A 27,232-nucleotide genomic window follows, 5' to 3' on the forward strand; every position below is an offset into this window, starting at 1 on the left:
GAGGTTACATTCGAAGGAGGTGGACACCTATATATGTTTTTCAAGAGCAGGTCAGTTTATAGTGGGGGGGGGGGGTTGTTTGAGAACGAGATTAGCGAGAAATTTCTACTTTGGGCATTGGTTGTGCTATGTCCCGGAACAGTCAAGTTTTTTTAGATTCGAATCTTGCAATCTTCGTTATGTTAAAGAAAGTAATTTCATTATCATGATTAAGACCAGTCGTTCACAACTGACCTCAATCCACAAACTTCTTTAATTCATACTTCCCTCTACTACAGTCGTAAAATAGATTGAGCAGCTCCTCTATCCAGGACTGCCTATTTTATTTGACGTAGATCTGAAGACAGGAAGAATTTCTATATTCTGATCACCTCGTGGTGATTAAGTATCTCCGTGATTCCCTTCAGACTAAAACTTAATATCTCGTTCACTACAGTCATTCTTTCTGAACGCCTTTTTAATATATCTGATATACGAATTTATCCTAGAATACTGCCACAAGGAACTAAGTTCTTTCAGTCGGATTCACGATTTAGGTCAGTGTGGAAGGAAATTCGGTGGAAAAATTCAGTTTTGGTGTCTGTAACAAATGCGAACAATGTTCTGCTTGTGAAATGACGCACAAAACTGCTGGGTTGGTTAATATAAAATTAAAAAGTCACCGTATTCACTTCCGTGTGCTGTTTCAGAAATAGCTAATGTTTTCTGAAGGACTGGTCGGTTGGTTGACCCACTCTGGACAGTATTGTAAAATGTTGTCGAATGCTTTTTTTCTTTTTACAGAAAGTCGCGCACCCTTGGGGGAAATTCCTGACGTCGATGCCTGTGTGGTCGATCGTGATGGCGCATTTCTGCGAGAACTGGGGTTTCTACACACTGCTGACGCAACTGCCCACGTTCATGAAAGGTGTGTGTGACAATGCTGGTACATAGGAGAAGGACGATTACAAACAGCAGATAAAACAGTTGTGCTCACGCTACGGAGTTTAAGATAAGTGAAAGGATTGGCGGAAGAAAGCGCTAAACATCAATTTAGTAAGGATTAGTCCGGTCAAGCTATCTGTCGTATTTTTGATTGCACCACGTGTTGCTGACAAGTAGTTCCATGGGCACTGTTAGAAAGCATCGTCTGCTACATAAGCTGCCTGGTCTTATTCCATTTACATTCTTGTTTTTGAATGTAGCCAAACATACAACACGCAGTAAATGTGCTGTTGTGGGTTATCACTTTCTTCCGTCGTATCCTTCAATTTTTAGTTGACCGAACTAATAATTGTTGTAAGAACAATTGCTAAATTCCTGTTGATGAGACTGTAAGGTAGAGAATCATGAACAGGTAATCTACGACCTGTCGGGAAAATGTGTACTTACCTCTACTGGTTTTCCAGGAGTAACGTAGACTGGAATACTGACAAGCAGAATAAAATTACGTCTTCGAGAAGGGAATAAAATTTTCATTTGATAGGCTTGTGTTTGTATTAGATGTAAGATTTCGCTCATATAGTGATAAGTTAATAAAAAAGGTTGGTGTTGCCTACATTATTTAAAGATCAACGTTTTTAACAGTACCTCTTTGTAAATTCAGCATCCAGAAAGCAGAAACAAAGTATGGAGAGCAGATTCCAGATTTGAGATTTCTGAGAGTGCGAAAGATAATTAAAAAAAAAAACTATGTTATAACTAGCTGTTGCTGTAATTGGGAACAGTTCGATAAAGTACTGGTGTTTATTTACTTAAGGTGGTAGCACCGTACAACATGTCCTCTCTGTCTGTTGTATAAATGTAAATTAGATGACTTTTGCGTAACAGTTAGTAAATATATATTAAACTGAATCCAAAATTTTGAAAAACACAGTCCTCATTCGCGGACACAATTAATTTGTGACCTAGGTTTCGGTGTCACAAGGGACACCTTCTTCGGACAAAATTAAAAGTAAATGTTACAGCATAACGTACCAAAAAATACGTAAGCTGCGGTCATACCTGACAGCGTCAGATAGTCGGAAATAAAGTAAAATGCAACATAAGTGCAAACAACTAGGGGCTGCCATGTGTCCTCTGCTACAGCAACACAAAACTGTTTTTGCGACTTAGGGCTGTGTTTTTCAAAATTTTGTATTATACAACAGTCGCTGATTGACGGCCATGTTTAAAAACCTTAAACTGAATCGTCTCTAAGCACTTGGTGAGCTCTAATTTCTTCGTTGATACTTTTCGAATTGCACTTTTAGCCTCAGTAGGCAGTGTCCAAAATATTTTCTGTAAACATTGCTGCACAGCTTCAGTGTATTTAAAGAAAGGCATCAGAAACTAGGGAAAGCGGCTGTACTTTCTATTTATTTATCGGCAGGCAGTGTCGGGCAAGCGACCATGTAAGCCATTTTGATTTTTATGTAAGTGTGCAAAGATGTTACGTCTTATTAAAGCTGATGTTCTCTATGCACTAGCACGACATCCGTCACGCAATTTTGTAAATGCGTTGAATCCGTGCACCACTGATCACAGAAAATATTTTTAACACTGCCTGACCAGGCTAAAAGTGCGATCCTATCATAAAAACGGTAGAAATTAAATTTCACTAAATGCGTAAGGAGCATGAAGTTCAAGAACGTCTCTACATGGGCCTGATACCTACGTTAGTAGGTCTTTAGTTAGCGCTTTAAAATTAATAAAAAATATTTACAGCCTTATCAATAAAAAGTAGTTGGCGTGACCAGTGCACTGCAGTCTGCAGCGAAACACTCTTCATCAGTGGTTGCGTTTGTCTGCCGCAGACGCGATGCACTTCAACCTGAAGGAGGCGGGCTTCATGTCGGCGCTGCCGTACCTGGTGATGGCCGTCATCCTGCAGTTCTCGGGACACCTCGCCGACTGGCTGATGCGCCGCCAAATCCTCTCCACCACCATGGTGCGTAAGTCACGCTCGCAACTCAGCGCATCGTCTCGGATGTGGAGTCCTCGACAGGGCTAGATGCGACTTCAGGCGTGCCCCAGGGAACTTTGCTGGGACCCTTGTTCCTCATCTTTCACATTAAGAAGCCGGCGAACAATATTAATAGTAACCTCGAACGTTTTGCAGATAATGAAAAGTTGCACAAACGTAAAAGCAGTTCATAAGGCGCCGAGTGGTGCAAAGACTGCTAACTCGCTTTAAATTTTCAGTGAAGTAAGACTGCACGCCCCGCAAAAGGAAAAAAAAGGCGCATTATACAGGGTGATTCAAAAAGAATACCACAACTTTAAAAATGTGTATTTAATGAAAGAAACATAATATAACCTTCTGTTATACATCATTACAAAGAGTATTTAAAAAGGTTTTTTTTCACTCAAAAACAAGTTCAGAGATGTTCAATATGGCCCCCTCTAGATACACGAGCAATATCAACCCGATACTCCAACTCGTTCCACACTCTCTGTAGCATATCAGGCGTAACAGTTTGGATAGCTGCTGTTATTTCTCGTTTCAAATCATCAATGGTGGCTGGGAGAGGTGGCCGAAACACCATATCCTTAACATACCCCCATAAGAAAAAATCGCAGGGGGTAAGATCAGGGCTTCTTGGAGGCCAGTGATGAAGTGCTCTGTCACGGGCTGCCTGCCGGCCGATCCATTGCCTCGGGAAGTTGACGTTCAGGTAGTTACGGACAGATAAGTGCCAATGCGGTGGCGCTCCATCCTGCTGAAATATGAATTGTTGTGCTTCTTGTTCGAGCTGAGGGAACAGCCAATTCTCTAACGTGCTACATTTTCATCACTCGTTCTCGGCCGTCCAGAACTTTTCCCTTTGCACAAACACCCATTCTCTGTAAACTGTTTATACCAACGTTTAATACACCACCTATCAGGAGGTTTAACACTATATATCGTTCGAAATGCACGCTGAACAACTGTCGTCGATTCACTTCTGCCGTACTCAATAACACAAAAAGCTTTCTGTTGAGCGGTCGCCATCTTAGCATCAACTGACGCTGACGCCTAGTCAACAGCGCCTCAAGCGAACAAATGTACAACTAAATGAAACTTTATAGCTCCCTTAATTCGCCGACAGATAGTGCTTAGCTCTGCCTTTTGTCGTTGCAGAGTTTTAAATTCCTAAAGTTGTGGTATTCTTTTTGAATCACCCTGTATTTTGTCTAAAATTTCAATAAGGCATATTTTAAATGTCATTTCGTATAAACTGCTTGATCGTAGGAATTTCTAGTGACATGAAATGGAATAATCACATGTGCTCAGTCATAGGAAAAACAGGACCGTCGAACACACGCACAAAACCACAGGGCTATATCTCAGACGTCAGTCACTCGTAGAATTGTGAAACAAGTTCTGTACTCGCGTGTTATCTCATATCCGCTGATCGAAAATGTCCTCTGTAGGAATCAACAGATATTCCGAACTGAATGATCGCGTGACAGGCAGCTCGTTGCGTTAGCCTACAGCACCCAGAAAGCAAAGAAAAATCACGTCCAGGCTCGCGCCGTGTGTCTCGACATTCGGAAGGCGCTCCAAACAGTTTCGTGTTGCCTCCTAATGAACAAAATATGAGCGTATGGAATATCACAGCAATTGTATGTCTAGATTTCTATCAAGCAGAACATAGAATGTCATTCTCGATGGACAGAAATCTTCTGACGCAATAATAACTTCGAGTGTACCCCAAGGAAGTGTTATAGGAGCATTACTACCCTGAAGAGCCAAAGAAACTGGACACCTGCCTAATATCGTGTAGGGACCTCGTGAGCACGACAATGTTCATGTCTGGCGAGTTTGGTGGCCAGCGGAAGTGTTTAAACTCAGAAGAGTGTTCCTCGAGCCACTCTGTAGCAATTTCGGACGTGTGGGGTGTCGCATTGTCCTCCTGGAATTACCCGTACGAATACACAATGGACATGAGCGGATGCAGATGGTGAAATGGTTCAAATGGCTCTGAGCACTACGGGACTTAACTGCTGAGGTCATCAGTCCCCTAGAACTTAGAACTACTTAAACATAACTAACCTAAGGACATCACACACATCCATGTACGATGCAGGACTCGAACCTGCGACCCTAGCGGTCGCGCGGTGCCAGACTGTAGCGCCTAGAACCGCTCCGCCTCTCCGGCCAGCGCAGATGGCCAGACAGGAGGCTTACGTACGTGTCAGAGTCGTAGCTATATGTATCAGGGGTCCCAGATCACACCAACTGCATACGCCCCAAACCATTACAGAGCTTCTACCAGCTTGAATAGTCACCTGCTGACATGCAGGGTCCAGGGTTCTTGAGGTTTTCTCCATAACGGTACACGTCCATCCGCTCGATAAAATTTGAAACGAGACTCTTTCGACCAGGAAACATGTTTCCAGTCATCAACAGTCCAATGTCGGTGTTGACAGACCCAGGCGAGGCGTAAAGCTTTGTGTCGTGCAGTCATCAAGGGTACACGAGCGGGCCTTCGGCTCAAAAAGCCCATATCGATAATGTTTCATTGAATGGTACGCACGCTGACACTTGTTGATGGCCCAGAATTGAAATCTGCAGCAATTTGCGGAAGGGTTGCACTTCTGGCACGTTGAACTATTATCTTCAGTCGTCGTTGGTCCTCTTCTTGCAGGATCTTTTTCTAACCGCAGCGATGTCAGAGATTCGATGTTCCACCGGATTCCTGATATTCACGGTACACTCGTGAAATGGTCGTATGGGAAAATCATCACTTCGTCGCTGCCTCGGAGGTGCTATTGCCCATCGCTCGTGCGCCGACTATAACACTAGGTTGAAACTCACTTAAATTTTGATAACCTGCCATTGTAGCAGCAGTAGCCGATCTAACAACTGCGACAAACACTTGTTGTTGTCTATAGGCGTTTCTGACCACAGCGCCGCATTCTGCGTGTTTAGATACCTCTGAATACGCATGTCTATACCAGTTTATTTGGCGCTTCAGTGTACATGACACAGTGGATCACATCGGAAGTTCCATGAGGCTTTTCGCAGACGATGCTGATGTATACAGAGAAGTAGCAACGCCGGAAAATTGTAGCGAAATGCAGGAAGACCTGTAGAAGATCGACGGTTGGTGCTGCAATTGACAATTGGTTCTGAACATAAATGTGACATTTTGTGAATATATGGGTGCAAAGACCCATTATTGTATGATTACGTGATTGATGAATAAGCGCTGGAAGCAGTCATAACCATTAGATATCTAGGAATACGAGCAGGGAGCGATGTGGCGTCGAACAACCAATTAAACTAATCGCAGGTAGGGCAGACACCAAGCTGAGATTCATTGGAAGAATCCTCGGGAAGTGCAGTCCACCAGTAAAAGAGGTAACTTACAGCCGGCCGATGTGGCCGAGCGGTTCTAGGCGCTTCAGTCCGGAACCGCGCGACTGCTACGGTCGCAGATTCGAATCCTGCCTCGGGAATGGATGTGTGTGATATACTTAGGTTAGTTAGGTTTAAGTAGTTCTAAGTTCTAGGGGACTGATGACCTCAGATGTTAAGTCCCATAGTGCTCAGACCGATTTGAATCATTTGAAGGTAACTTACAAAACCTCTTCGACCTATACTTGAATATTGTTCGTCACTCCGAAATCAGGTAAGTTTGATGATAGAGAAAACAGACAATATCCAAAGAAGAGGAGCGCAATTTGTTACTGGTTCATTTAGTAAGCACGGAAGCGGCACAGATATACTCATCCAGCTACAGTGGTAGACCGTGTAAGAGACGCGTTAATGTTCCACGGTGTGATTAACTCTTCAATTTCCAAGAGTATCCTTTTTTTAGAAGAATCAACTAACGTATAACTTCCACTCGCGTATCCCTAGGGAAAATACCTTGCTGGCGAAATTAGAGATTTTAGAGCCTACACAGATTCTTAGCAACGCTCGTTCTTCCCAAACATGATTCGCCGCTGCCAACAAGAAGAAAAGGTTGTGCACTGGTAGACATTGTGCCATATGTTGCACACCATAAGGTGGCTTGGGGGGTACAGGCGTAGATGCAGAATTCGGTTCGTTGGTAGGCTATTGGAAAAATACACTGTACTAAGGACATTTCTTACAAAATATTCATGCGATCCACGCTATAACACTACTCAAGTGTTGGTATCCGCACAATGTAGGCCTGCTTGAGATGGCAGGTGCTTGGAGACAGTCGCAAACTATCTCGCGAAAACCTACTCACGAAATTTCCAAATCTAGGAAGTGTCTGCAGCTTACTGTGTATCGCTCCATTAGGGACAGGATAGGATAGTGCCTCGGCTCTTGTTCTTTATGGCCCAACCTCTAGTTACTTATCATATCCCTTTTGCTAATCGGGCTCCTGTGAATCGTCCATAAAAAGGAGCCTAACGTAAAAGTCCGATTATGGCCTCGGATTAACTACATAAAGCCTCACTGGAGCCGTAAATATGCATCTGACCTACTTCCTTCAGTAAGCAAAGTTGCACTGCTCTGGACGTATAATATTGCAAAGAGTAATCCATCACAGTAAAGGGATAATTATCTCTCCCTTGAAACTTTGATATTAGTTAAATGAAAAGTTGCACTGTAAATATGCAAATTTATATAATGGTCATCGCACTTTCACTCATACCTTCTAAATATATCCAGAAAAACGATGAACCTCTTGAAAAAAAAAAAAAAAAGACTTGAACGTATATTCTGAAAACCACATTTACATTCACAGAGCTTCGTAAGATACTTGTATCTTTCTTCAAGTGAAATTCAATCGAAATTAAATTTAGTGTCTGTTGTCCTGGACTGTCCACATTGGCCAGGAATGGATACAATGCAAAGACTGTCGTTAGTAAACTATTAGCGACGCTTTCTTTAGCACGGCGACAGCTTCTGTGTGTTCTCTGATGTCCGGCAAATTGTTACGCCGCCTCCACCGCTCACACTTCTTCCCTCCAGGCACCAATCCCTTGGTCTGAAATATTGCGTGTTGGCTCGGAAACGTACAAGCAAAAGATTTTCAAGAATAATTAATTACGTGATAATCGCCCATTTGCAGCTCTTAATGCACCATTCAACAAACAATTATAATGCTTCATCCATGCGTCACTGCTTAAAGGGGGATAAAAAGGTGCACGTATTTCGGAGTTAATACGACCGTTACGTTGTTTACTTCGCGCGCACAGACAGTTAGACAATGATTCTTACCGCTCTCGTGTTTCGTACGCGGATGCAACTGGAAGAAGCCACAACTGGCGCTTGGGAAGTGCACTCTACTAAGCGTTCCGTAGTGGTTTGCACAGTACGGATATAGACGTACACTACCGGCCATTAAAACTGCTACATCACGAAGATGACGCGCGGCCATGATGGTCGCGTCCGTGTTTGGCGACATCGCGGTGAACGCACATTGGAAGCGTTTATTCGTCATCGCCATACTGGCGTATCGCCTGTCGTGATGGTATGGGTTGCCATTGGTTACACTTCTCGATCACCTCTTGTTCGCATTGACGGCACTTTGAACAGTGGACGTTACATTTCAGATGTGTTACGACCCATGTCTCTACCCTTCATTCGATCCCTGCGAAAACCTACATTTCAGCAGGATAATGTACGACAGAACGTTGCAGGTCCTGTACGGGCCTTTCTGGATACAGAAAGTGTTCGACTGCTGCCCTGGCCGGCACATTCTCCAGATCTCTCACCAACTGAAAATGTCTGCTCAATGGTGACCGAGCAACTGGCTCGTCACAATAAGCCAGTCACTACTCTTGATGAACTGTGGTATCGTGTTGAAGCTGCATCGGCAGCTGTACCTGTACACACCATCCAAGCTCTTTTTGACTTAATGCCCAGGCGTATCAAGGCCGTTATTACGGCCAGAGGTGGTTGTTCTGGGTACTGATTTCTCAGGATCTATGCACCCAAATTGCATGAAAATATAATCAAATGTCAGTTCTAGTATAATATATTTGTCCAATGAATACCCGTTTATCATCTGCATTTCTTCTTGGTGTAGCAATTTTAATGGCCAGTAATGTAGATCTCTAAAAGCTGAGGCGGTGGCGTGGATTGGTTGGTTTAAAAGAGGGGGTCAAGGGACCAAACTGCCAGTCCCTCGTTCCGATGAAAATAATTCCACACGGGGGGGGGGGGGGGGAAGTAAAAAGAAACGAGACATACAAAACAAAGCTGGAAGAAAGGAAAAACCACAATAACGACAGAAGGGCAACAAAGACTGAAATGGACAAAATTGGAGAACAAAACCAGAGAGAGACGCAAGAAACGGGTACAAGGGACAAAAACAAGAGAGCAGATGACTGTGGCTGGCCGACCAGGAGACTAAAAAGGATAAGCCAGCCACTCAGCGACACATTAATTCCTCAACCTAAAAGCAGTAGGGGAGAGAAAACAGAGGGACAAACGACAAGGGCTAAAACTTACATAGAAGGATACTCCCCTTCACGCATAATACGTAAAACTAGATTAGCCAATAAGGCATTGTCTACTAAAATTAGCTGTAACGAGTCCGGTAAACGGAGTTTATGACGCAGGCCAGCCAAAGAAGGACAGCTTAATAGCATGTGGGCCACTGTCAACCGCGCGCCGGACCGGCACTGAGGTGGGTCTTCACGGCGCAGGAGGCAGCCGTGGGTCGCCCAAGCGTGGCCAATGCGCAGCCGGCAGAGAACCACAGAGTCCCTGCGAGAGGCCCTCATCCAGGAATTCCACACACTCACAGTCTCCTTAAAGGCACGCAGTTTGTTGTGCGTACTGAGATTATGCCATTCCATCTCCCAAAACTGAGAAGCCTTGCGGCGTAATAATGAACGTAGGTCAGTTACTGGAATGCCGATCTCCATACGTGTAGTATGTTTCGCCATACTGTCGGCAAGTTCGTTGCCTGGGATTCCGACGTGACCTGGGTCCCAGACAAACACCACCGAACGACTGGACCGTTCCAGGGCATAGATGGACTCCTAGATGGTCGCTACCAAAGGATGACGAGGTTTTCACTGGTCCATAGCTTGTAGGCTGCTCAAGAAGTCACTACACAGAAGAAACGACTCCCCAGGACGTCAATGGATATGCTCAAGAGCACGAGCTATAGCTACCAGCTCCGCAGTGAAAACATTGCAGCCATGGGGCAAGGAATGCTGTTCAATATGGCCAGCCATCGAGCCCCAGAACACGTCAAGAATCGAGAGGAAGTGCCCGTGGAAAGCCGCGAGAGTAATAGAATCCTCAGGGCCATGTGAAACGTCCAGGCGAAGCTTCGGCCGAGGTTTACACCATGGAGGTGTACGTGAATGTACCTCGAGTAGAGGTGGTAAAAGCAAGGACTCCAGTTCAGACAGAAGCGATGGGACGCGAACCGCATTCGTAAGCTCTGATCTGGGCCGCCGATGCGGGAGATGAACCGCAGTAGCTAGGAAAACGAGTCGGTAATTCGGGTGCGCAGGAGAACTACGAATGTGTCCAACGTAACTGGTGAGCAGTTGGTTAGTTAGTTGGTTCAAGGGGGGGGGGGGGGAGGAAGGGACCAAAGTGCGTGGTCATCGGTCCCTTGTTCCTATAGCACAAGTCCACAACGGCTACAATAAAACAAAAGACATGTACAGCACAATTCCGAAAGGAACGAAAAGAACAAAGAAAAGGCAACAAACACTAAAAGGAACAAAAGAGGGCAAAGAAAAAACAGATACCCAAGAAGCAATTAGAAAAAGGACAAGAAAGCGCATAACAGTGGCTGACAGAGCACGAAAATAAAAAGGAGATGCCAACCACTCTGCGACATATTAAAACTTCCACCCTAAAAGCACTAGGTTGTAGGACACAGAAGAACAAAGGACAAGCGCTAAAACTCAGATTAAATGATAAAACACTCCCTCAAGAACTGTTGAAGCATTGTCGCCCAACACTGAGAAAGTTAAAAGTCCACCGCAGAGCGGCTAAAAGAGGGAAGTCCAGCAAGAGGTGGAAGACTGTCATTTGGGAGCCACAGCGGCACTGAGGTCGGTATTCACCACGAAGGAGGTAACTATGGGTGAGTCACGTAAGGCCCATGCAGAGGCGGAGTCGACAAAGGACAACTGATTCCCCGCGAGAATCCTGCTGGGAAGACTTCCACACATTCGCATTCTGCTTAATGACATACAGTTTATGGTGCGTACTCTTATGCCACTCCACCAGCCGACAAACCTTGCGTAGTAAGAGAGCACGCAGATCAGTTTAAGAGAGGCCCATCTCCAGAAGCGGTTCCCGCATACCCTGTTTGGCAAGCCCGTCAGCAAGTTTATTGCCTGGGATGCCGACGTGTTCTGAGGTCCAGACACAAACACAACGGAACGACTGGACAATTTCAGTGCAAGATGGACTCCCGGATCGTTGCTACCAAAGGATGGCGGCGGTAGCACTGGTTAATAGCTTGTAACATGCTCAGGAAGTCAGTCCAGACGAGAAACGACTCGCCAGAGCATGAACAGATGTACTCAAGTGCACGAGATAGGGCCACCAGCTCTGCAGTGAATACACAGCAGCCATCGGGTAAGGAATGCTGTTCAGTATGACCGCCGTGAACGTAGGCGAAGCCGACGCGACCATCAATCATCGAGCCATCGGTCTAAACCACTTCAGAGCCCCGGAACACCTCAAGAGTCGAGAGGAACTGACAGCTGACAGCCGCAGGGTAGTAAGAGAGCACGCAGATCAGTTTGAGAGAGGCCCATCTCCAGAAGCCTTAGGGCCACGTAAAAGGTCCAGGCGAGGCTTCGGCCTACGGCTACACCATGGAGGTGTACGTGAATAGACCTCGAGGAGAGGTGGTAAATGCAAGAATTCAGGCAGAAGCAATCGTACTCGAACTGCAATCATTAGCCCTGACCTGGGCCACCTATGTGGGAGGTGACCTGCCGTGGTTGGGAAAAGAAGACGGTAATTCGGATGTTCAGGGGAGCCGCGAATGTGTGCAACGTAACTGGCGAGCAGTTGTGTACGTCTGATCTTCATTCGAGAGACTCCAACCTCCACCAGGACGCTGGTCACTGGACTCGTCCTAAAGGCCCCTGTCGCTAGGCGAATATCACAATGGAGCAATGGGGTGAGCAAACGCAAAGCTGAGGGCGCCACCGATCCATAAATCACACTCCCATTGTCAAAGCGGGATTGAACAAGGGCTCTGTAGAGCTGCAAAAGCGTAGAGCGATCTGCACCCCAGTTGGTGTTGCTCAGGCAGCGGAGGGCATTGAGTTGGTTCCAACACTTCCGTTTCAGGTGACGAATATGAGGAAGGCAAGTCAAACGAGAGTCGAAAACCAGACCTAAGAATCGATATGTCTCCACGACAGTGGTCTTCATTAAGGTAAAGTGCTGGTTCCCGATGAACGGTACGACGCCGACAGAAATGCGTGACACACGTCTTGACGGCTGAAAACTGGAAGCCATTGGCTAGAGCCCAAGACTGCGCCTTGTGGATGGCTCCCTGTAGGCGACGCTCAGCAACTCCAGTACTGGTGGAGCATTACGAAATGCAGAAGTCGTCTGCACACAGAGAGGGTGAGACGGACGGCCCTACAGCTGCTGCTAGACTGTTAATGGCCTGCGGGACCCTGTTCTCTTGGATATGGAGGCAACTATGGGAGGCTCCAACGTGGACACGGAAATCACGGATCGACAGGAAGGTGTGGATAAAAATCGGGCCACAGAGACGTCACTCATATAAAGTGGCAAAGATATGATGTCAGGTTGTGTCATATGCATTCTGTAAATCAAAACAGACGGCAACCAGGTTTTGGTGTCTGGTAAAGGCTGTTCAAATGGCAGATTCGTGCAACACAAGATTATCACTGGTAGAACGACGTTGGTGGGAACCGCCCTGGCATGGAGCCAGTAGGTCCCGTGACTCCAGGACCCAACATAACTGCCGACATACCATATATTCTAACAGCTTACAAAGAAAGTTGGTGAGGCTGATGGGCCGATAGCTATCCATGTGAAGCAGGTTTCTGTCGGGTATGAGCACTGGAATGATGGTGCTGTCCCGCCATTGCGATGGAAAGGCGCCATCGCACCAGAACCGGTTGAAGATGACGAGGAGATGTCGCTTGGAGTCAGACGAGAGATGTTTAATCATCTGACTGTGGATCCGATCCAGCCCAAAAGCTCTGTCATGGCAATATGCAAGGACTCGGAGGATATCCCACTCTGTAAATGGGGCGTTGTGTGGTTCATTGTGGCGTGTAGTGAACGAGAGGACCTTCCCTTCCATCTGCCATTTGAGAAAGCGAGAGGCTAGGGGGTAATTCTGCGACGCAGAGGCTCGAGCATAGTGCTCAGCAAAGTGCTCAGCAATCGCGTTTGCGCCGGTAGATGACTCGCCATTTATGTTGACGCCAGGAACACCTGTTGGGGTCTGGTCCCCAAAAACTCGTCTGATCCTCGCCCAGACTTGGGAAGGTGACGAATGTCACCCAATAGTCGAGACTTACCTCTCACAATACCTCTGTTTCGGTCTTTTTATAAGCTGGCGAACTCGGTCACAGAGCCGTTTAAAAGCTGTTAGGTGCTCCATGGAAGGGTGCCGCTTATGTCGCTTTAGAGCCCGCCTACGGTCTTCGAAAATCACAGCAATTTCCGGCGACAACCAAGTTACTGTCTTTCGCCAAGGCACCCTAAGGAACAAGGGATTGCAATTTCCGCCGCAGAAACGACAGTTCTTGTGACACACTCAACCATCACATCGATGTAACCGTGTGAGGGAGATTCAATGGTAACAGCAGAGGTGAAAACTTTCCAATTTGCCTTGTTTAAAGCCCATCTGGGTAGGTGTCAGTGTTCATGACGCCGGGGCAGTGACAGGAAGATGGGGAAGTGGTCACTGCGACACGAGTCATCAAGGACTCTCCAGTGAACAGATGGGAGAAGTCCTGGGCATCAAAGTGATAAAGTGAAGTTTCGTCACCCCTACCTAGGCCAGTGAATACGGTGCCACCCCACAAGAGGTTATGGGCGTTAAAATCTCCCAAAAGTAGGATAGATTTAAGGAGTTGATCAACCAGTGCAGTCAATACATTGAGGGGTACTGCACCATTAGGAGGAAGATATACTTTGCAGAAAGTTATTTCCTGGGTCATCCTCAGTCCTGACAGCCACAGCTTCAAGAGGGGTTTGAAGGGGTACAGTTTCACTACATACTGAGTTCAGGACATAGACGCTACATAGTCGCTTCAGTTTCTGTAATATCCCTTATAGCTGCAGAGGGTAGGGGTCCACATTACGGGAACCAGATTTACAGGAGGGCAAATCAGAAAGCAGGTGTAAAGCTTAACAGTTGCCGTAAATCAGCCAGGTGGTGGAAAAAAGCGCTGCAAGTCCATTGGAGGAGAACGTGATCATGAGGCTCGGAAGGCATGCAACATTCAATGAGGTATTTTCCGCTTCAGGGCCACCTGCTGGCACCGATTGAGGACCTTTGCGATCAACATCCATTGTGTGTGAGTGCCCAGCGAGATCTAGTTCCCCAGAGGACGCCAGAATCTCCATCCTCAGTCACAGAGCTTATAGGGGGGTGTGGGTGCCACCGCAATGTGTTGGTTCTTGGGGGTCTTTTTCTTTTTTGGTTTCTCTGAGTGCTCCTTAGGTTTTTCCTGCTGGGAGGGCTTCACTGATTCAGGGACTTAGAAGCACTGTGAAGTCCTATGACGAGCTTCCTGTGCGTGCTTCAGCTACTGTAGAGTTTCTGCTTTGCCACTTGTAGGAACCTGGGGAGTGACCAAAGGGAGCGCTTTCTAGAGAGAGGAACTGAAGGAGACGTACGCTTCTCCAGCTGAGAAGTGGGGATGGATGTCTCTCATGATTGGTGAAGGAGCAACAGGGATGGAAGTGCACACCATCATCAAGGGGGTGGGGAACTAGATCTCGCTGGGCACTCACACACAATGGATGTTGATCGCAAAGGTCCTCAATCGGTAGCAGCAGGTGACCCTGAGGGCCAGCTGTCAATGGATGGGGCTGGAACACTAGTTGTAGCGGTACTATAGGATGATGTCAAGTCCACGGGATGGAGCCTTGAAAATTTCCTCTTAGCCTCAGTGTAGATCAGTCGGCCCAGGGTCTTGTATTCCATGATTTTTCTTTATTTCTGTAAAATCCTGCAGTGTGGCAGGTAAGGGGAATCGTGCTCTCTGCATTCTACAGAGAGGCGGGGTATATAGAGTATTTTTATGTGATGGATGTCCACAATCTCGGCAGGTGACACTGGAGGTACAGCAGGAAGACATATGCCCGAACTCCCAGCACTTAAGCACCACACTGGGGCATGGGTATATGGCCTGACAACACAGAGCTAGATCATCATCTTGACCTTCTCAGGTAATGTGTCACCCTCGAAGGCCAAGATGAAAGCACCGGTTGCAACCTGATTATCCTTCAGACCCCGATGGATGTGCCAGAGGAAGTGAACACCTCGCTGCTCTAACTGGCGCGCTGCTCGTCGTCATATTGCAAAAGAAGGTCCTTGAAGAATATAATACCCTGGACCATATTTAAGCTCTTATGGGGCGTGATGGTAACAGGAACATCCCCCAGCTTGTCACAGGCGAGTAATGCCCGTGACTGGGCAGAGGATGCTGTTTTTATTAAGGCCGAACCTGATCGCATTTCGACAATTCCTCCACCTCCCCAAATTTGTCCTCTAAATCCTCGACAAAAAACTGAGGCTCCATCGACATAAACGATTCTCCGTTAGTTCTCTTACTTACAAGATACCGGGGCGAATAAGATTCGCTGCCATCCTTAGCCTGGGGTTCCTCCCATGGTATGGCCAGGGAGGGGAACGATTTGAGGTCATATTTCTGTTCATTAAATTCAACCTTTGAATGCTTAGATGATGTTTGACCACCAGCAAGAGATGTAGTGTGCTTCATTGCGTTTCATCTGCCCTGATGCCACCCACTCCGACGAGGGGACCTCCCCATGGGCGCAACCCAGCCACTGCAAAGGCCACCTGTCAGTATGACCATTGCCATGAATCCCGATGCCCCAGGGTGATGATCATCTACTCATTAGCATACGTGGGGAGTTAACCACGCAGTCATCAGCAGAGCGATCCCTGTGTAGTCAGGGGGCTACAACCAACAGGGTACATGGTAACCCCAACACAACGGAGTGGCTACTGTGCTGGAAATCAGGTGCAAACAAGGAAACAAGTCCGTTATCGTCTCAGCGCAGAAAAGGATATTGCACAGTGAATGGAGGAAAACGCACCAAGGAGGATGACCTCGCCCAAGAGATGGAGAATGAGCGGAAGCGCAGATCCACGTCGACGAAGGATGCGAGATGTCTCAGCGTGTGATGGACACGACGCACCATGTAAGGCGACCTTCCCCAATTGGCTCACTCTTCGGGAAAATTTAGGAGAGTGGAGGTCAAAATAAAGGCCGAAACGTGTTAGTCTCCTTTTAGTTGCCTCTTACGACAGGTAGGAATACCTCGGGTCTATTCTAACCCCCAGACCCTCAGTGGGTTCTTGCAGGCTGTGTAGTGTAATATTTTATTATTCATTTTCATATCTGTCGTCAAACTGAGGAGACTTGATCTCACAATTTGCAGCACTTTGCTATACTAATGGAAATTATTAAGGAACAAATTCCACACATTGCTAAGATAAAAGAATTTCGTATTTTGTACATATAATGAGACAAAAATATTTCATAAAGGACAGGCAGTTGCATTCGTACTCTCTGCCCTTTCTTGATTTTGTAATGTTTTTATTGTTGCTAAAAACATTTCATTTGTAGCTTTAAGATTTTTCATATCAGTCAAAAGCCTACAAAAACTTGCTCCTTGACTTAAATAATAGCTCAAAAGAAAGAAGTGACGGGCTAGATGAATATGAAAGGCATGACCGATCTACACTATACAGATATCAGTCAAGCTGGTGTGGAGGAGACCCCTTCAAACTGTGCAATCGCCGCACTTTACTGCCGTGTGGGTTGCCTACCGGACACGGTAGCAGGTGCGCGACGTCATTCCCGTTGAGATCGTGTTGATCAAAATAACGGCTCCCGCACCTTATCTAAGTGATTCTCCGCCACACTTCGATTACGTAGTATATTTAATTTTTTAAATTTTATAATATGCCGAATGCGTATGTAAAATTATTTTGTTCCGCGGTACCAGAATAGCAATCTAGGAAAACAAATACATCGCTTGTATTCATCACATCTTACAGGTGTAGTCAGCTGGTCATAAATTCTACAAATGTCAACTCTACGTAATGATGATAATATCGTAATTTGCTGCATAATATTACACACGAGTTCAGAATATATTCTGTTGTGCAAGGAATTAAATATTCATCTGAAAACAAAAGTGATGTAAAAATTGTTAACAATGTTAAGAGGAATTTATACCGTTCAATATTAATCATAATTTTGTTGTTTCAAGAAGATGAAATTAATAGAACCGTAAGCATTAACACTTATAGTTAAGAATCATTTTGGTGAGATACGTAAAGATGCCACAAAGAGACAAGATGACAAAATAAATTCTTCAAGAACACGAGTAGGTTCTGATCTGTGTAATAACCATCAATCTATCCTTCAAGAGTCATGTCATATGAACTCTTCATAAATCCTGATTTTAAGTACGACCGAAGACAATCTAGACAAAGACGAGTGATTCACGTCTGTGCTAATATGTCTCCTTTGAAACATTTCACAAAGTATCCTGATTTTAGTGCGCGGTTTTCGACTCAAATTTCTTTAGGAAAATTTTAATCCACTCAAATATGCTTTCCCTTCTGAAATTCAGAATATCATGAGAGGAGACAGATCCGTTAGTAAGTTGTTAAGAATATGGCAATGGTATAGCAGTGGAGAAGTAACCTGGCTTCGATTTGATTAGTTTTCTATTCTCTTCTGTTTATCGATCTGGGTAATAGAATGGCCACTGGGAACAGATTCAGATTCTCCTGCGTAACAGGGAGCTCACGCTGTTAAAGGGCAATTTATCAACAACATTACGTTTTGGAGATGGCTGGTTGGTTGGTTGTTTGGTTTGTACATTAGAGGGGCTAATGTAGGTTTATCAGTCGTATTTCCCAGTTACGCAGGTCTCTGATTAAAACCATACCCCAAAATACTCCTATTACCTGATATCCGGGGACGGAACAATATGCGTGGAACTACATGTATAACCGTATAGAAGTAGAAAATGAAAGCATCAAGCCAAAAGTGAAAACACTAAGTAAAAGGGAAAAGCGGTAGAAGGTGTTGAAACAATGTAGCAGATGGCCTGCACTGGCTGATCGCAATAATGATGAGCCAGCCACTATACAACACACTAAAATCTCCATCCTAAAAGCCCAAGGCCAGAGAAATACAGATCGTGAAAGAGAACACCAAGTCGAATAGACAGTACCAGAGGGAACAAGGAAGAGTTAAAATGTAGGGAAGGGTAGGGCCTGAAAGATGAGACTAAGGCGCCCACCTTTAAATGGGGTGATAAAAAACCTCTTCACTGATAAAACTTGGAACTGTGTTAGCCCTTGAGGCATTGTCACCTAAAATCGAAGGTAGCGCTCAGTCCGCCTCAAGACGGCTAAATTTGGACAGTCAACAAGATGTGGACCACTGTCAAACGTGAAGAACAATGGAGTCATTTCGAGGACCTCCCCACTTTCGGCGTCTCCTTAATAGTATGGAACTCATTAGACAAAGTCAGGGATCACCATTCTGTATTCAGAACCCAAAAACTTTGCGACATAAAACCGACCCAACGTCAGATTCCGGAATACCGACCTCCAGACTGGGTTTATGAGTAGCCTCTTTGGCTAGCCTGTCAGCAAGTTCATTTCACGGGATTCCGAAGTGTCCCAGACTCCACTGACCGCAGACGTTGTTCGAGAACATAAAAGCACTCTTGGATGGCCATAGCCAGAGGACAGCGAGTGTAGCACTGGTCGAGAGCTTGTAAGGTGCTCAAGGAGCACCCTGGCTCAGGAACAGATATTCCCAAGAGCGCGAGAGATGGCTACCAACTCTGCAGTGAAAACATTGCAGCGGTTTGGCAAGGAGCGGTGTTCAGTTTGCTCAGCGTGACCATTAGCGAAACCAACGTGACCATCGACAATCGAGCCACCTGTGTTTCTTCTGATACCTAGAACACGTGAAAAAAGGGAGAAATAGGCGGCGGAGGGACGCAGGATGAACTGAGTCTTTTGGGAGTAATGATAGGTCCAGACGAAGCCGTGGTCGAGGTGTACGTGAGTGGAACTGAAGGAAAAGTGGTAGAGGGAAAGGGACCAAACACAAACTGCAATAGTAATCCCCTATCTGGGCCGCTGTTGCGGGAGATGGATTGTCGTGTTAGGGAAAAGGAGACCATGATTCTGATGTCTAGGCGAGCTGCAAATGTGTGCGGTATAACTGGCAAGCAATTGTTGTCGCATGAACCCCACTGGAGGAATCCCAACTTCGACGAGTAGGCGATTCACAGCGCTTGTTTGGAAAGCGCCCATCCCAAGTCGAACTCCACAGTGGTGCATAGGGTGCAGCATATGTAACACTGAGAGCAATGCTGAACCCTATGCCAGGCTCCCATAGTCAAGACGCGACTGTACAACGGCTTTGAACAGCTGCAACGGTGTAGAGTAAGAAGGAAGTGCAGAAATCATCAGTATATGAAGGATGATGGAGGGGGGGGGGGGGGGGACTGTGTGAACCACCGACTCGAATTCTGAAGGGGTAAGGAGTGATAAAAAGTTCTGTATAAAAATCGGGAGCGGGCCCTGGAGACCTCACTCGTGTAACAGCAAAGATGTGAAGTTGCCAAGTGGTGTGATAGGCTTTCGTCAGGTCAAAAAAGACAGAAAAAAGGTGATGTCGGCGAAAAAGGCCATTCGGAGGGCAAACTCTGGGTATACCAAGTTGTTACCGGTGGCGAAAACCGCCCTGGGATTGATCCAGAGGAACCCAAGACTCAAGCAGCTAACATAACTGTGCGCTCGCCATACATTCGAGTAGCTTGCACAGAAGGTTAGCGACGCTAATACGACGATAGCTATCCATATCTAGCGGAGTCTTCCAGGTTTTAACACTGGAACGAGGATACTCTCACGCCTTTGCGACGGGAACTCCCCATCGCGCCAGATGCGGTTCAGCATGGCAAGGATGCGGTGCTGGTAATCCACTGAATGATGTTTAATCATCTGGTGATGGATGCGGTCTGGCCTAGTGGTTGTGTCGGGACAGTGTGTAAGGACACTGAGAAATTCCCTCTCACTATATGACTCAGGGTGGCGTGTAGTAAAAGGCCGCTATTTTAGTGTGCGAAAGGTGGGGTGGTAACAACTCAAGACGCAGAGGTTCGAGCATACTGATCAGAAAAACGGTCTGTGATTGCGTGTGGGTCGGTATATACAGTGCCACGCGTGGAAATTCCAGGTATCCCTGCACGGGTCTGATACCCACAAAGGAGACTGAGCTTGGTCCCAATTATGGAGACATATCATTCCCAACACTCTGCTTCCGTAGTTTGATGAGGTGGCGACTGCCAATGCACTGTTTCCCACTGGGGCCATACCTGAGGACGTTCCCTTCCAGCCACCGTTTGAGAGTGAGAAAGGCTGGGGGTGATTCTCCGACGCAGAGGCTTGAGCATAGTGCTCAACAAAGTGCTTAGCAATTGTGCTTGCGTCGGTAGATAACACACCATTTATGTTAACGCCAAGGACACCCGTTGGGGACTGATCTTCGTCGAGACATGGGAAGGTGACGTATGGCACTCAATGGTTGAGATGCACCTCTCCCAACACTACTGTTACCGTCTTTTTTGAGCTGTTAATTACCTCAGCAATTTCCAGCGTCCACTAAGGTACTGTAATCGCTGGGGTCATCCTAAAAAACATGGAATCACATTTTCCGCGGCAGAAACTATCGTTCAAGTGGCCCACTCAACCACAACATCGATGGTACCATGTGGGAGAGTTTCAACGGTGACAGGAGAGGTGAAAGCTTCCCAGTCCGCCTTGTTTAAAGCCCATCTGGGTAGACGTCTGGGGGAATATCACTGGGGGAGTGACAGGAAGATGGAAAACTGGTCAATACCACAGAAGTCATCGTGGGCTCTCCAGTGGACAGATGGGAGAAGTCCTGGGCTGCAAAGTGATAAATCAAAGGCCGAGCCACACTGAAATATATGGGGTCCCCAGTATTTAAGAGACAGAGCTCGATTTGCGACAGAAAAGTTGCGACGTCTCTAACTCGGGCAGTACGCACGGTCCCTCCCGACAAGGTGTTATGGGCGTTACAATCTCCCAAAAGTAGGAAAGATTTAGGGAGTTGATGAATCAGTACAGCCAATACGTTCAGGAGTACTGCACCATCTGGAGGAATATATACGTTGCAGAAAGTTATTTCCTGCATCATCCTTATCCTGACAGCCACAGCATCAAGAAGGGTATGAAGGGGCACAGTTTCACTACATACTGAGTTCAAGGCATAAATGCAAACTCCACGTGACACTTTATTATAGTCGTTACAGTCTTTATAATATCCCCTATAGCTGTGGAGGGCAGGGGTCCGCATTGCCAGGAACCAGGTTTACAGGAGGGCAATGCAGAAAGCAGGCATACAGCATAACAGTTGCGTAGCTCAGCAAGGCGGTGGAAAAAACCGCCACAATTCTACTGGAGGATGACGTGACCGTGAGGCTGGGAAGGCATGAATCCTCGAGGAGGCAGTTTACGCCTCAAGATCACCTCCACCTCCCAAACTAGTCCTCTAAATTCTCTACGAAAAACTGAGGCTTCATCGCCATGAAGGATGCCCCATCAGCTCTCGTACATACTTGGCACTGGGGCGAATAAGATTCGCTGCCACCCTTCGCCTGGCGTTCCTCCCATGGAATGGCCAGGGAAGGGAAGAATTTAGGGTCATACTTCTTTGCACTGTAGTTAGATCTCGATCGCTTAGAGACTGCTGGCGTTATGTCAACAGGAAGAGATGGCATAGTACGCTTCATGGCATATCATCCACTCTGATGTCACCCTCTCCGACCAGGGGACCTCCCCACGGGCGCCACCCAGCCACAGCAAAGGTCACCTGGGAGGATGGCCATTGCCGGGAGTCGTCCTAGGGTGACGGGCAACTACTCCTTCGCATCCGTGGTGAGTTAATGGTACAGGCACCAGCAGAGCGATCCCTGTGTAGTCAGGGGGCTACAACCGACTGCGTACATGGCGGCCCCACCACATCGGACTAGCTACCGTGAAGGATTTGAGGTGCAAAGAAGTCTATGGTCATCGTTGGCGCAGAAGACGACACTGCATTGTGCATGGAGGAAAACGCACCCAGGAAGGTAAAAGCCCTCACCCAAGAGATGGATAATGAGCAGAACTGCAGGTCTCAGTGCATGACGGACATGATGCACCATGTAAGGCGCCCTTCCCCAGTGGGCTCGCTCTTCGTAAAAATTTGGAAAAATGGAGGTCAAACCCTACAGGGGAGTATCACGTAAAGGCCGAAACGTGTGAGACTACTTTTAGTCGCCTCGTACGACAGGCAAGAATACCTTGGGCCTATTCTTCTAACCCCCGGACCCGCAGGGGGAGATAAGTTTGAAATATGGTTCAAATATGCCTATAACCTTTCTCTGTGATAGTGAAAATGCATGATGCACTCTGACATCACCCTCGGCGGTGCTTCAAACAGCAAGGTCTCTACAGACGCGAGAAAAAGGCAACAGCTTAGAAGTTCATGTGGCATGTGTGGTGGGTTAATGATGTCACATTCGCACCAAATTTCTGCAAAATTCGGCCCATCGCCGTAGCGAACGTGTAACTCGATGGGAAGGTCATCACACACCCTCTTACACACATTTCACCCTTCCTTGACGCCTCTGCGTTAGAGATCAGAATCGCGACACCCAGCGTTGAAATGAAGCGTTTTCCTCATGGGCAGCCGAGGGGAAACGTTTCAGAAGTACCGCCGCTCACGATCGACACGAAAAGCTCCCTGCCGGCCAGAGTGGCCGAGCGGTTCTAGGCACCATTTTTTGAAAAGCTCCCAGGAGGTGGTATAAAGAACGTCAAAGAAACCATCCCTTCTCCTGGGCCGTTGATACATATTTCGCTCTCAAAATCGACCGTTCGCAGTGCAATGACCAACAGGACAACAAACTGCCTATTGGCTTCTGTCTCGGGTTCTTCGGTCGACGTTCATCTAATGATTTTTCTGACGTTTCGACAGTACGAGTGGCTGGCATTGTCAAAGCTTCACCCTCCATTGCCGGTGGTGAACTGGAGCCGAGCTCGCGCCCGCAGACTATATGTACCTGGCGCGCCAACGTCCAAGGGCTTCTCCGCGGTCATTTCCAGTGAGGTTCTTCTCTTGCTACCTGCGACGGTCGTTCGCTGCAGTACAGGGAGCCAGGATCCGTTTACCTTAAGGCTTTCCTCTTTCTTGTTCAAACTGTTCGCGTGTTTTTGTATTTCTACAGCTTCTCTGAACAAGCGTGTGTGATAGTGCTTCTCTACAGCCAGAACTTCCGTGTCGGCGAATTTTATTACGTGGTCGGTCTCATTCAGTGCGTGCTCTGCCGCGACCGATTTCTCAACCTGCCCCAACTTTCAATGTCGCTTATGCTCTTTGATCCTGGTGTTAATGGATCGTCCAGTCATTCCGACATAAACTTTTCCGCATGTGCATGGTATACGGTATATTCCCGACATTGCAAGTGGGTCTCTTTTCTCCTTCGCCGAGGTGAAGCTTTGACAATGCCAGCCACTCGTGCTGGCGAGACGTCAGAAAAATCATTACATGAACGTCAGCCAAAGAACCCGAGACAGAAGCCAATAATCAGTTTGTCAACAAGTGGCCACGAAAGCCTTAACAATTTTGCAACACGACAACGTTCGCCCGTTCTGACCCCTTCCCCCTCACCCCGGACGATTCAGCCCTGCTCCAAGGACATCGTGAATGCTGAAAACATGTAGTTAACATTACATCAACATTAAGTTTGAAGGAAGAAATATATCTTTAAGCTTAATTACACATCTTATGATGGCAGTAGCTAAAACTATATTATAAATAAAGATATGTATTAAAAAATCGAGACGTTTTTATTCACACTACACAGAGGTGACAAAAGTCATCGGATATCTCTCAATATCGTGTCGGAACTCCTTTTGCACGGAGTAGTGCAGCAACGCGACGTGCATGGATTCAACACATCCCCTGCAGAAATATTGAGCCTTGCTGCCTCTATAGCCCTATATAATTGGGAAATTGTTGCCGTTGGAGGACTTGTGCACGAACTGACTCTCGATTATGTCCCATAAATGTTCTATGGGATTCATGATTGACGATCTAGGTGGCCAAATCATTCGTTCGCGTTGTCCAGAATGTCACCATAAAAATTCCTTCGTTGTTTAGCAACATGAAGTTTGTGAATGGCTGCAAATCGGAGTAGCCGAACATCCAGACAACCCAGTCCATTCTATATAAACACATCCCACACCATCATGGAGCCAGCACAAGCTTGCACATCGCCCTGTTCACAACTTAGGTCCATGGCTTCGTGGGGTCTGCGCCACGCTCGAACCCTACCATCAGCTCTTAATAACTGAAATCGGGATTCACCTGGCCAGATCACGGCTTTCTAGTCGTCTAGGGTCCAACTGATATGATCGTAAGTCCAGGAGAGGCGCTGCAAGTGATATCGTGCTGTTAGGCAAGGCATTCGCGTCGGTTGTCGCCTGCCATAGCCCACTAACACTAAATATCTCCGCAATATCCTAAGGGATACGTTCGTCGTACGTACTACATTGATTTTTGCGGCTATTTCTCGCAGCATTGCTAGCGTGTCAGCACTAACAACTCTTCGGGGACGCCGCTGCTCTCGGTCGTTAAGTGAAAGTCGTTCGCCACTGCGTTGTCCGTGGTGGGCGGTAACCCCTAAAATTTGGTATTCTCGGCACGCTTTGACACTATGGAGCTCCGAATATTGAAGTCCTCAACGGTTTCCTAAATGGAATGTCCCACGCGTCTAGATGTAGCTGCCATTCCGCGTTCAGAGTCTGTTAATTCTAGTCTTGCAGCCATAATCATTTCGGAAACTTTTTCACATCACCTCTGTACAAATGACAGCTCCATCAACACACTGCCCTTTTATACCATGTGTACGCGACGCCACCGCTGTGTGTATCTGTGCATATCGATATCCCATGAATTTTGTCGCCTCAGTGTCCATTAAGCGATCTAAACGGTTTTAATTATTCACAATTATGGTCGATTCATAGAGGAAATTTATTTTATTTGTTTACAGCTTGCTTGTAGGCGTGTCCAGTTTCTGGGCACAGTTTTCTTTTATTGAAGGGACCTACACTATATTAATGTTAAATTGGAAGCGTTCTCAGCTGAAAATTCTATGTAAAATTTGACAGGGAATCCAATGGGCCCTTGAGCCTTGTTTAAGAACATCGATTATAGTTGTTTGTCAATCAGGTACCTTATTAGTGGTGTGAGAATTAAACTCGAGCAGTATTTCTGTATTAAACGAGTACTTGAAGAAGAAATTCGGCTTTGCTGCTTTTGCTTTGTTGTCCTCAGTTTCTGTGCCCGTCTCGTCCGCAAGTGCCTAAGACATTGACTTTGGTGACGCCGACAGCCGTTACGTACGACGAGACAGCGAAACGCCATTCGTGCAGCATCTCTCTATCTGTGTCAGTGCTCTGTTTTGACGTAGCGTGCAGCAGTAACTGTGCAATGGGACGGTTTCCAGCCGTCAACTTCATGTAATAGCGAGTGTTTGTCCAGCTAGCTGAGCTGCTGCCCGCCGCTGTGCCCGCAGGTGCGCAAGGTGTTCAACTGCGGCGCGTTCGTGGCGCAGACCGTGTTCATGCTGGCAGCCACCAACGTGCTGACCCCGGTGGGTTCCACCGTCTTCCTCACGCTCGCCGTCGGGCTCGGCGCCTTTGCGTGGTCCGGCTTCAGGTGGGTCTATCTCTCTCTCACTCTGTCACATATACACACAAACACAAACACACACACACACACACACACACACAAAACAGTCGCGACTAGTATTACACTTGAGGTAGTTGACATACGGGAGTACATTAAGAATCAACTTAAGATTAAACTTATTTGTGACTTTTTCTACGAAAGGTTGGAGTACTTGCTTAATTTCCTAATATCCCAAATAGGTAAAACTGTTTACTTGTAACATTGTCCCTACTATTGTGGCTTAGCTCTCTCTCTTCATCAAAAAGCAGCAGGGAAGTTTTGAGTGAAAATACCTCATTTTTACTATCTTACATCAGAGACTGGTACACTGACGAGCCGAAACATTATGATCACCTGCTCGACAGCATGTTGGTCTATCTTCGGCTCGCAATTCAGCACCGATCCTGCGTATCGATCCTACAATTTGTGTACGTGGTGATAGCACCCGATTGCGACGCAGACGGGTTTCACAGGATTTACATCAGGCGAATTTGGTCACCAAGACATCACCGTGATTGCACTGTCGTGCTCTTCAAACCATTGTAGGACGATTCTGGCTTCAAGACATGGACAATTATACGGCTGAATGGTGACATCTTCGTCGGGGAAAACATCAAGCATAAAGAGAAGCCGGTGGTTCGCAGCTGTCAGCATGTCCTCCATTAGTACCACACGGCCCATGAAAGCACAGGAGAATGTTTTCCATATCATATTACAGCTCCCACCAGCCAGTGCTCACTACACGCTGGACATTTCGAACCGTCATTCACCTCGATGATAGCGTTTGTGGAGAAGACCATCAAAACAAATTAGCAGGAAGCATCATTCATCCGAAGAGGCAACACTTTGCCAATGATCCACGGTCGGATCCTCGCAGTCCTTTGCCCACTGCAATTGTAATTGCCGAAATCGATGTGCCGGCCAGTGTGGCCCAGCGGTTCTAGGCGCTTCAGTCTGGAAACGTGCGACCGCTTCGGGCATGGATGTGTCTGATGTCCTTAGGTTAGTTACGTTTAAATACTGTAGTTCTAAGTTCTAGGGGACTGATGACTTCAGATGTTAAGTCTCATAGTGCTCAGAGCCATTTCAAATCGATGTGTCAGCACTGCAGGAGTCCGCTTCTGAGTTTCATTTTCAGCAACATGTGCATGCCTCAGCATTGTGCTCTTCCGGCAGAGATGCCACAGATCACCATCTATCCTCCACTACTGGCCATTAAAATTGCTACACCAAGAAGAAATGCAGATGATAAACGGGTATTTATTGGACAAATATATTATACTAGAAC

General features: G+C 46.7%; 1 protein-coding gene across 1 annotated transcript in view; it reads left to right on the plus strand.

Moving 5' to 3' along the window:
* LOC126202956 (vesicular glutamate transporter 2-like) overlaps positions 1 to 27,232 on the plus strand; it is a 313,828-nt gene that overhangs the window by 263,967 nt on the left and 22,629 nt on the right. The window contains exons 7-9 of the mRNA XM_049937075.1: positions 784 to 907; positions 2,775 to 2,908; positions 25,790 to 25,932. Coding sequence (XP_049793032.1) covers positions 784 to 907; positions 2,775 to 2,908; positions 25,790 to 25,932 — 401 coding nt within the window. The remainder of the gene's footprint in view (positions 1 to 783; positions 908 to 2,774; positions 2,909 to 25,789; positions 25,933 to 27,232) is intronic.

This window comes from Schistocerca nitens, chromosome 9 (assembly GCF_023898315.1).
Source record: "Schistocerca nitens isolate TAMUIC-IGC-003100 chromosome 9, iqSchNite1.1, whole genome shotgun sequence".
Lineage (NCBI taxonomy): Eukaryota > Metazoa > Arthropoda > Insecta > Orthoptera > Acrididae > Schistocerca > Schistocerca nitens.